Source organism: Crinia signifera, chromosome 4, assembly GCF_055691185.1.
Source record: "Crinia signifera chromosome 4, ASM5569118v1, whole genome shotgun sequence".
Classification (NCBI taxonomy): Eukaryota; Metazoa; Chordata; class Amphibia; order Anura; family Myobatrachidae; genus Crinia; species Crinia signifera.
Genome location: NC_139220.1, coordinates 146,954,434 through 146,966,388, shown reverse-complemented (window position 1 = coordinate 146,966,388; position 11,955 = coordinate 146,954,434). Strand labels below are relative to the sequence as shown.

General features: G+C 42.8%; 1 protein-coding gene across 1 annotated transcript; it reads left to right on the top strand.

The window, feature by feature from the left end:
- The first annotated feature begins 1,773 nt into the window (after positions 1–1,773).
- Positions 1,774–11,296, top strand: THAP5 (THAP domain containing 5). Its single transcript, XM_083182725.1, is given in 3 exon segments — positions 1,774–3,071; positions 6,490–6,548; positions 10,371–11,296. A coding segment is annotated over 1 exon segment (552 nt). The 5' UTR covers positions 1,774–3,071; positions 6,490–6,548; positions 10,371–10,496; the 3' UTR covers positions 11,049–11,296.
- The last annotated feature ends 659 nt before the right edge of the window (positions 11,297–11,955 follow it).

The following is an 11,955-nucleotide window of genomic DNA, read 5'->3' as shown; positions in this document are numbered from 1 at the left end:
TGTTGCTACAGTTAAAAATCTAGGTAAAAATAGCAGATTGTGAGTTGTTGTAATAAAGGTTTGATAGTTAATGCTTCTTGTTTTTTTCCTTCCATAACAAATTTGATTTACCACAAAACATGAACCATATATCCATTGTGTGTGTATAAACTATAAGCCTCCAACAAGATAAACTTAATAGAGGGATTATTTATCATTTCAGAAGCTTATTAGTGTATTATATGCTTTGGTAACCAGTTTATTTGAAAAAATATCGAAACATCCATTAACATCGGTTAACATCGGGTTCACAGTATCAATGTTTAGGTCTAAATGATGTTTTGCTACCAATGTTGAAAAACATCATTTGACCGATGTTTTCTTTCGATGTCCCATCCCTAGCACCGGGCACGTGATTTTAGGCGCACGTGGAAGGCTGTTATTAACTTGGTACTTGCATAAGGCATCAACATCACTTCCGCTGGGCGGGGCCGGTTGTCAGAGCCAAGCAGTATTCGCCATACTCCGTGCGCCGCGTTAGCGGAGAGGCGTGTCTGGTGGGCTGGTCCCGCGAGTCTTAATTCGCCAGGCAGTAGTACGTGCTGTGCCGCTGGTTGGATGGTGACGGGAGCGGGCGGGGACTGGCTAGCATACTGCTGCTATACACGTCATGGTTGAAGCGTGCCAGGTACACGTCACGGCATAGCTCCCACTGTCATGCCATCCACCCGGGCTACGTAGAACAGAGCTATAGGCCCATGTTCCATTACACTTCAAAATGAGCACATGTGCTGCCACAGTGATGAGGCCGGCCGGGCAGTGTAAGGGCACGAGCTGCAGTGTGCGGTGCTACCAGCATGGGGTAAAGGTTGTAGTTGGGACCTTGTGTGCCAGGTCACAGGTGCGGTGCCCGGATGCGGAAGAAACTAGAATAAGCCGGGGGGGTTGTGTCAGGTGCCGCCGTAAGCTGCTGAGTGTGGGCACTGCAACCTCTCTCCCTCCTCCGCTGCTCGCTCCCACATCGCCGCTGCCTGCCGCACAGGTCAGACCCGGGAGTCCCGCACAAAGCGCACTTGCTATGTCTATCCCAGTCCCAGAGCTGGATGATGCAGCTACATATAGTGACCGCTCGGGGTAGGCGGATGGGGGTCGTCTTAGCAGGAGGAGACCAGCTCGGCAAAAGCGAAGCTTGTTAAATAGCACCAGCGCCAGTACTTGTTGCCGCTGTAGTGATGGTGGAAGTTGTAGCGAGCGCAAGGTGCGTACACACGGGGCAATATGATCGCTGGCAATATATTGCTAGCAATCATATTTCTAATGCTGTGTACACACGGGGGCGATAGGGGCTATAATCGCTGCTAATATGGTCGCAGGCGACCATATTGCCAGTGATGGAAGTGTGCCCCGGCGATAAATCGCCGGGTGCGCGCTCCCGTTTTCTGCCCCATTGTAATCGAGCCCGAAGCGTGGCGAGCGCACGCGGATACCTGTGAAGCCCGCGAGGGGACGCGGATACCTGTGAAGGTATCTGCGTCCCCTCGCGGGGCTCGCCACGCTTCGGGCACGGTGGCTCGCTGCGCTCGCCACACTTTATAAAATCAACTCCACACCGACGTGGATAGTAGGGGTATGAAAAGGTCGGAGGACGCGTACCGCTGCCGCTCGCTATATGAGGGGGGGCATTTCAAACATGAGGGGGGGGTTTGGTATTAAAATGGGGGGTTTGGGGGCTTTTTATATTGAAATCAAAGTAAAATCGGGTCTCGGACCATTTTACATTGATTCCAATGTAAAAGTCGCGTCGATCGCATCGAATGCGATTTGGTTGGCATGCGATGCGATCGACGCGATTTTTCTGACCCTATGGATACAATCAAAATCGGTGGCGCCGTGCTAGGAAACAAGTACAGAGAAAACTCCTCTCTGGCAATCCCCACCTTGAGCGCACAGGGAATCTGTGCAAGAACTTGTTACTTATGCGAGATCTGCTGTGAAGCACGGAGCCGGCGTCCGTGATGGCAAGGGACTGCGCTGTCCCTGCTGTGGAGGATAGGGCAACGACATCTGCAGCTGTCAAATTCGATAACTGCACGTGTCCTAAAGGTCCATACACAATGGGGGGTTTCCAGCGTGTATGGACAACTATGATGGGGGAATTCGCTGAATGCGTACACACTGAGCAATTTTTGCCTTTCCGAGCGGTTTTCCCAGTGGAGAATGACATTCCATAGCAGGATGCTATGGAAAGCCACCCACCCCGTTGCCCATCTGCTGGTAATACAGCAGTTCAAACAACAAAAATGAGCTGCTTTCAGCTCATTGCCCAGTGTGTATGGGCCTTAACAGTCAGCGCTTCTGACTGTCCATAGGGCCTGATTCAAAGTTAATCACTAATGTAATAAGTCGCAAATCACGTGATTATAAAATGGCTGTGCATGTGTAAGAATTGAAACTCACATGTGTAAGGGGTAATAGTGACAATGGGTATGTATAGTACTCATCCCCTTGCACTTTGACAGGTAGCTGGTGTGTCTGGAAAAAAAGCAGAAGTGCCCAGTCGTTTTTCTAGAGGGTTTGTAATCTCAGCGATGACCACTTCCAGCCTGTCTTAGCTGCATATTAGTGGAAGTCTCAGACTTTTACTTACATTTGCACATAAAGTCAAATGTTTTTGATGGTTCAGGAGCTGCATATGGATTTGTGAGTGGATAATGATTCATTACCACTTCTCTCACAATTTTGCAAAGGGCGGTTTCTTGTCTGGGCAGCAACATACTCCTCGCTGAATCAGGGCCATACATTGCTCTGCACATCGGTGCTCTATCTTTTAGATACGGCTGGGATGTGATCATTTAACCCAAATCTGCAGTGACAATTGAATGCATTGCAAGGATGTAACAATTATCTCATGTAGTGACAGAGCTTTCAAGAATCTACTTACTGAACTCTAAAAAAACATCCCAGAGAAGGCTGTGCAGGAGTCAGGAAATCAGTGGGAAGCCCAGAGAAAAAACCCACTGGCTAAACATAGTATCAGTGGTACAATAATGGAAACTTGAGGAGGAAGTGGACCTATTCCAAGTGACTGAAAGGTTAGGAAGCAATTTAATAAAGCAATGAGTCATACCCCTTTCACACTAGAAAGCGCTTTCAAGCCAGATACAAAATCCCGGGTGCGACCTGGCTTGCAAGCGCTTTCACAGTAGCTGCCTGACCCGGCATAAAGCCGGGTGGGTGGCGTTAACATGAGGTGGGCCCTGGGTGGTGGTTCAGTTATCAGCATGATGTCAGCAACTTCCAGCGGTGCCTTTATAGTGCAGTCACCGGAACCTGGGTTACCCGTTCACACTGCCCTGGACCTCGCGAGCATGCCTGGTCCAACCCTGGTCAAGACCCGGGTTGAAATCCCAGAACATTGGACCCAGGTCAATCTTTCAGGACACTTTCACACTGACCTATTTCCCAGGTTGTTGCACATTGTGTCAGTGTGAAAGGGGTAGATGCTTGGTTGTGAAGGTAGAGGAATCAAATAGAAGGAAAAGAGTAACAATGACACTGTAGTTCATTGGCACAGCTTCATCTGAAACATTGTAGGCCTTATTTCTAGAAGGCGGCCATATTTCTAGAAGGATATACATACTGTATATTAGAGACTGTAGAAAGTAGGACAAATAGAAGCCTGAAGATTTAGCCCAAAGGGTTAGACTAGATGAGTGGTTCTCACCTGCCATCAAATTCTATGGGGGTTATTCTTGTTCACTTGCAAAGGCAAATTCCTTCTCAAATGGACACAACCATGTGCAGGGGGCAGATGTAACATGTGCAGAGAGACTTAGATTTGGGTGAGTTATTTGTTTCTGTGCAGAGTAAATACTGGCTGCTTTATTTTTACACTGCAATATAGGTATCAATTTGAAGTAAAACCCCACCCAAATCTAATTCTCTCAAAACATGTTACATCTGCCCCACCTGCAGTGCACATGGTTTTATCCATTTGAGAAGGAATTTTCCTTTGCGAGTGAACCAGTATAAGGGCCCATGTGTCTTTAGTGCTTTTTCAAGATATCGTTATCACAGAGCTCTATTCTGTATCATTTGACTATTTTTTTTGTAAATTTGGGTAGATCATATTTCTCATTAACCCTATGAGTGCCAACATTGCTGTGAGAGATGTGCAAAATATGTGCTAATAATGTCAGCGCAATGTTTAACAAAACTTCAATTAATTGACTTCGGATCATTTTCCGGCAATAACTAAAATGATTCATATTCCTTGACTTCAACCCTGGCATTTATAGCATATATTTTTCACATTTCTCACAGCAACATTGGCACTCAGGGTTATGTGGGTAATGCAGTCTGATTACGAAAATAAAAATGCTCATTAAAGGGCTTGAGAGAATGTTATGTTATTTCTGCAGTTGCCCTTTAGTACTGTACATCAAGGTAAAACTAAGATAATGTGAAAAAGTTGTATAAACATCCTCATTCACTTTTTATAATTAAAAATTATTTTGATAAATATGCCTATAAGTCTTACGGTGTATACACATGTTGTCAAAACCAGAAGAAAAATGAGTACCTATCGCACAGTGGGCCTTATTCTAGTTCACTCTTAAGCTGTGTACACACGGGGGCGATAGGGGCTTAAATCGCTGACAATATGGTCTCTGGCGACCATATTGCCAGTGATGGGAGTGTGTCCCGACGATAAATCGCCGGGTGCGCGCTCCCGTTTTCAGCCCCTTCTAATCGCTGAGCTGATTACCTCTGTGGCACCGCCCGGCAGAGGTTCCTTCTCATCAGCGACCATCTCTGGTCGCTGATGAAAAGGAGAAACTAAGCAATATATTGCTTAGCAATATATCTCCCCCGTGTGTACGGGGCTTTAGAGGCAAATGTCTTCTGTAATGGACAAAACCATGTGCACTGCATGTGGGGCAGATATAACGTGCAGAGAGAATTCGATTTGGGTGGGGTTTTTCTTCAAAGTGAGATCTATATTACAGTGTAGAAATAAAGCCGTTAGTATCCCTGTACAAACAAAATAACTCACCTAAATCTAATTCTATCTGCACCTGTTACATCTGCCCCCCCCCCCCCCCTGTAGTACACATGATTTTGTCCATCTGAGAAAGAATTTGCCTCTAAGAGTGAACTAGAATAAGGCCCAGGGTCAAATGTAATAGGGTGAGAGTTTTAGAAAGTGAGAGATTTTGGGAGAGTTTTCCCCTTTTTTTAAAGCAGCAATCAATTACATGGCAAAACCATGGGAAAACTCTCCCAAAATCTCTCACTTTCTGAAACTCTCACCCTATTACATTTGGCCCCCAGTGTCTATACAGCTTGTGATGTCAATGCGCAGCCCCACAAGGTGGATATCACAAGTAAAAATAGACTGTGCAGGCAGGACAATTTTGAAAATATTGTATACAATCTAGTGTTCTTGTATAGTCAAAATCGCACAGAAATAGTCAGTCGGTGGTTCTGGGATCTGGGGAGTTTTAACAAAATCGCATAGTCAAAATCATACATAGCCAAAATCGCACTGTGTATGTATGCACCTTTAGTATATCTGCCCCCATAAAGACTCCCTAGTCTACACGTAAGTAATGCCTACAGTCACTGCACCTGGCAAAAACAATTACATTTTATTGGTTTACTCTTTCCTCAGAATTGGTACAACCCCTGATCATAATCCTATAATTTGTTACCCACCAGAGCTGTCTTGTATTAGATAATTGATGGCATTTGATCTGTTCAGAAATCCTATAACATATTTTCTCTGTGAAAACGAGGCTGCAGCAGGCAAAAACACACGTTTCACTGAACCTGTGTGTTTTTGCTGACAAACTTTTTTTTATCAGGCAATTCAAAGACATTGGGAAAATAAGTCTAAACCTACTATTTCTGTTTCCGATGTTTTAATGGAAGCATTTGGCTACCCCCTATGGTATTTTCCAGATAACAATACCGGAGTTGTTAGTGGGTCAGGCGTTTGCTGAGGGTGATAGGCAGCGGGTACAGGAAGGACTAGAAGTGAGTGAATAGCTGAAAAGCCACTCCCCCATGAGCTGTCATTGGTCTCTAAATAAGTGAAATCATGGCTTCGGGTCAGGTCATAATAACACTACAGGGCCGGAATGTTCAGTTTTTTCGGTCTCTGTATATTTGAGATCCGACCTTTATATGGATAGTAGCTTATGTACTCCTGCTACAGTATGTTTTGCAGCATAAATAATGTATCATAGACATTGATACTGTACTTTGTGCAAATTGCACAGCTAAGATTTTATACTTTTTACCAAGGTTCCAATCTTCATACTTGCCAGCTTAGCTTTGCACTTTTCTCTGTCTACCTTTTATTTTCTCTATTGCAGTAACTAGGCCTGTGTTGTTGGCCTTTTTTTTTAGTGTATGTATGCTCAGATTTTTCCCTCTTTTTTGGCACTGCAGAGAATTGTGGGACAATAATAATAATACAAATTTCTCATTTGTCTATTTTTGCAGTAGTGTGCTCGATTTGTTCTCCTAGTGGTTAGTCTGAAGAAAGCTGAATTTTCTAAAAGGTATGTATTTAAAAATGAAAATGTACTATTTTTTTAGTATGATTAAATTCATTATCTTACATATTGCTAAGGTTTCAACTGGCAGTCCTATACTATGCAATGGCTTCTATTCTAAGCTATTTTACATCCAAAAATCTGTTTACAGTATCCTGTAAGCCACTCACATGATAACCTACAGAGGTGCAAAATCACAGCCTGTCTGCATTCTGTGTCTCTCTTGCAATATTTAACTTTTAAATATGTTTATCCTGAGATGTCATATCAGCAGTTTCAGCTCATAAGTGACCATTCTATACCATGCAATTATTTGTTTATTAAACTACACAGTAAGGGACATAGCAAAGTCTGATCATGTTGTAAGCCAGTCATATACTCCTATCTATAGTGTTAATTCTAGCACCCGCCATATTTGAAAACCCATGCAGTTCCTCTTCCCTGCCTGGGGTGTAGCGGTCTACTGTAGTGCTTGTAGCACAGTGTGGTCTGTATATCAGTGCTGTTATGCAAACTAGACCTGTGCTAGAAACACCGCAGCAGACAGCGACACCCCTGGCAGGGAAGAGGAACTGCATGGGTTTTCAAATATGGTGAGTGCTAGAATGAACACTATATCTACCTACTGTATCTATCTTTATATTTATCTCTCTCCATCTGACATAATTATCATACAATTTTGGTCAAATTAGCATTCTTAAATTGTTAGAAGTCCTATGAGCATATACTGTAACTGACAGTTCTAAACCAGTGGTTTTGATAACATCAGAAAGGCTCTTTATCATTATCCATGATAGATATTGCACTGATTATGAGTGGTAGCGAGCTGAAATTATGTTAGCACACCATCTGCAGAAACATTTGAATACCAGCAGGCTCAAACAATTGAATAGCGCCCAAGTTGCAGTTGAGTGTTCGAGACTGTTCCCACATGTGACATAATCACCTCTGCCAGATCACCAGTCACCTTTTTTGCCATTGGACCTAAAAGAAATTCAAGAAATATGACACTTCATGGCTCTGACTGATGTGGTGTCATCATTGTTTATTTGTATGGTGCCACAAAACTGCAGTGATGGTCATACGTTCCCTCCCACCGGGCAGTGCCACTGAGTTGTGCGCTGAGATCAGCGCCGCACTCATCGGCTGCCCGGCCCTGCTTCCCTTCCCCGGCTGTGTGCGGCGTAAACCTTGTAACGTCACTCCGCACACAACCGGGTTGCCAGGCAGCGGCTGATGGACAGTTCAGCGACGCTGCCCGGACCTGTGGGGAGTAGTGGTGGAGTTTTTTAGGGAGCAGTCCCCAGAAAAAACTCGCCCACTGGGGACCGCTCCCTAAAAAAAAACCACACCACTGAAGGGGTTAATCCAGCTCTGCCCTGCCCCCTCCCCAGTGAATAAACACTGGGGAGGGGGAAGGGCAGAGAGGGGCCTTTCCAAACCACACACAGTCATCCTGTTTACAGCACCACTGTGACACCATTCAGGCAACAATCCTACTGCACCCCCATGTCAACCTGCCTTACTGCACTCCCATGACACCCTGCAGCCAGTAGACATGTAGGGGTTTAAGCTCACCTTCTTAGGTCAATCAGCTGATTCATGTTTGAGGCCAGACTGCTTAGAGGAAAGGCCTCCACTCTCTGCAGTCACACAATAATGTCTCAGGCGCCAGAGTAGGCGGTGCTCCAGGTATTTTATACGTAAAAAGAAAGATGAATGCCAACGCTGGCTGTCCCAATAATTAGACAACACGGTTCTCTATAAACACTTATACACAATTTTATTAAAAATAAAAATTAGAATAGAATAAAATAAATGTAAATATAAATTCACTCATTTATATTTACATTTATTTTATTCTATTCTAATTTTTATTTTTAATAAAATTGTGTATAAGTGTTTATAGAGAACCATGTTGTCTAATTATTGGGAAAGCCAGCGTTGGCATTCATCTTTCTTTTTACGTATATTTATTTGTTAGGGTTTGACAACCCTGCCAAGAAAAAGGGGATATTGGTTGCGCTGGATCAATGACAGTATGGAAAAAACTGTAATACAGCAGTAATAGTATATAAATTGAAAAATAGCATTTATTAATGGATATTAAAAATAAAAGATTTAAGCAATAATAATTGTATAAAAGCTCAGAAACTAAACATGGCATTTGCAAGAAAAACAGCTGCATCCACTGACTGCAATGTCCCTCTTTTTGGGCCCAAAAGAGTTGGTTCGGGTGATATATGATGTCCCTTTATGATGCTTCCTTTAATCATGCAAATGGGGGTGGCGATCCTCCAAATGTTGGAATATCTGAAGCAGAATGATGGTTGGTGGTCCCAATGAGGAAAAATTGAAGAGGTTGCTTTTCTTCAAAAGATGTTTGATGCCTTGTAGGGAATACGAATAGTGGGGACAACTCCGGTTTCCAATATCTTGTGCGAGGCACAGTGGGTGACTGATGCCTGCTGTCTGGATTGCAGCGTTGAGGTGGTGAGGTGCCAGTATCCGACGTGTTTCGCTGTTATCAGCAGCTTTTTTAAGGTTTTTTACTGTGCCAGTAGCTGTTGATTGCGCACCACACACCACCTGTATACAGATATTTTATATCTACATCAGCAGCCTCTGGATAAGTGGGTGTGCCAACCTCAAAAACAATCCAAATGGTGCGTAGTAATACATAAAACAGGTATTTAAATAATAATAATATTTAATAAACATAAATTTCTATACAGCAAAAAACTCCCAGGGGTTAAATAAAGTGACATTATATATAAAAGACAGTTTAAAAATAGACACTTTTAAGAATTATGCGGACCAGTGAGTGAATAAATGCCCAGATGGATATAAGTACTGCCATATAGTAATTTGTTAAGTATTGCAGCTTGTATTCCCTCTGGCAGCGTTACTCACAGAATGTGACTGTTTGTGTCAGCACGGTCTGGCTGATTACCATCTGCTCTCCATTGCCCGGCCCCTGGTTGTCATCTTCCTGAAGCTGATTACAGGGCTTCCCAACTGGGGAGATAGTGAAATTTCCACCACAGGGCTTCAAGGCCTTTGGGGGGGGGGGTAAAGATCCAGTTGCTGAATTGCGCCAAAAGCTTGCCAAGTATCCAGGAAGAGACACCGGCCTCCTCTTCACGAATATCGCTGTTTACAGGCAGCTTTATCTGGTCAGCATGCTCCTGGCCCCTCTAAAGCTACAGGGTAGCATTCAGCATCTTCTCCATCTCCATGTTCCTGAGGTGCAGAGAGCCAGAAGTCCTGAATGGAGAAGTTGTAGTGGAATTGTAGCCTGTGCTCTGAAGTCACTTCCTGGCCTGCATCCCCTGCAGCGCCCACTCTACCCAGAAGTCCTTTGAAAGAGGTGCGGAAGGCAGGGATAGAGGTGGAGGAAGGAGGGAGATGACAGTTGTGATTGACTGTCTCCTCCATTTGCATGAGTGCTGTTTTTGTCATCCTGTCTCTCTCATCCCCAGGGGGTTGTCACCCTGCTGAGGAGGCAAAACTGCAGAGCTGTGTCCTGCATTGCTCACTGCAGCACCTGGGCTGTCAGAGCACATTGTAGTATGGGCATGGGGAGACACACAGCTCTGCGGTCCACTGGGAAACTTACCATTAAGGGTTGAAACCTATCTGCCCCTGGCTTTGTTGTTTTAAAAAGAAAAAAAATGATGTTAGTTATTATAAACTGTGTATGGAGTGATTTATTACTTTTCAAGTTTTGCTATAAAGAAATATTCAGCTGAATACACAAATTGTAATTTGATAAATATTGGAGTATGAAGAATGTGGTTTTGCATTTATGATTATTTGTATTTTCAGATGGCGAAGAGCTATTTTTTGGATGAACAAGCCAAACTTTGAAGTGCCAACCTGCCAAACTATGACTTATGAGTTGCATCGTGCTGCACAGAAAATATATTTATTAACACATCATCAGGCTGCAAGATGTCTTTTCAAGTTCCATTAGCAGAGCAGGGTGACATTGTCTAAGAGAACTTACATAGTTTTTGTGTAGATCATTGCAGCAACAATCCATAAGCCTCTGACAAATCAGTAGCTTTTACTGTAATTAAGCAAACGATGGAACAAATGGATTTGCCTGCAGAACCTGTTATAACTATTATTGTGCCAGATGGAATGTTAGGAAAACAGCCTGTTTTGACAAGTCAGGTTATCTTGCATGATCAGTTCACTGTTGAAGAAAATCCTGATGTAGAAAACCTATTTTCCAATGAATCAGAAAAGGCTGATGAGATCTTAGAAAGTGAACATTCATACTGTAAACCTGATTTTGACAGGAATCGTTTATTGGAAATAATTGCTAAACTCCAGTCCAAAATAGCACTCCTTGAAGTGCGAGAGAATGTTACCCTCTTACGCCTGAGATCACTGGAAGCTCTTATTAGACAGTTAAAAAAGGAAAATTTGCTATCAGAAGAAAAGTTACGAATTATTGATAATTGTCAGAACAATTTTGATTTTCCTATGGCTCAATAAATATTGAATTATTTTAATTCATACCACCTTACTAATAAGGCTTCTAGACTGGTTATGGAGTTTTCTTGATAATTAGTACATAATAATTAGGCAACTCCTTCACTCCGCTATACTCTGAATCCAATCATCTTGCGATGTGGCTGTCCTTTTGGGACAAAGCGATTAGCATTATCTGTCAAAGGGTGTTTAATTTTGTATTGGTGTGCAGGCTCAGTAAATACATTGATTTATTCAGCACTGGCAAATTATATGTGTGTCACTGTCTTCTCTAATATATGCGTAACTAGCTTTTGTAACGGTAGACAATGCAGGTTAATGAGGATGACCTTGGTACACAGTTATGTTCAGTGTCACCATACAGACCTGATTTTGGGTGTGGTGTAACAGTTTGCAAGACACTTATCTGCCTTTTTGTGTTCAGTATACGTCACATGCATCGAGGTCATTGGAAGACACGCGCTAAATGCAGATACAAGCACTCATAACCCAACACGTGTTACACATGTATGTGTCACTCATAAACCAACACGTGTTACACCTGTATGTGTCACTGGTATTTGAATTACCATTGTACAACGATGTGTACCTGAGCTAAAGGACCACAAACCTAAACTACAAGTATTCTTTATATCAAGGGGAAACATTTACAAAGATACATGCTAGCAATGACTTCCTTATAGAAATGATTTATTTTTGCTGTATTGTTTGTATCTGTTGTTTTTCTAGTAAATATGGATTAAAGAACCTGACTGCAGAGTCCTTCTGTTGGGATTACAGAAATTACATCTCTTGTATGCAGGAGAATATTTACTCAGGCAATCTGTCCTTTGCATTCATTAGTGAATATTACTAGTAGATTTTAAATATACTTTTAGTGTACCTTCTTTTTCTATGAAAAAATTAATTA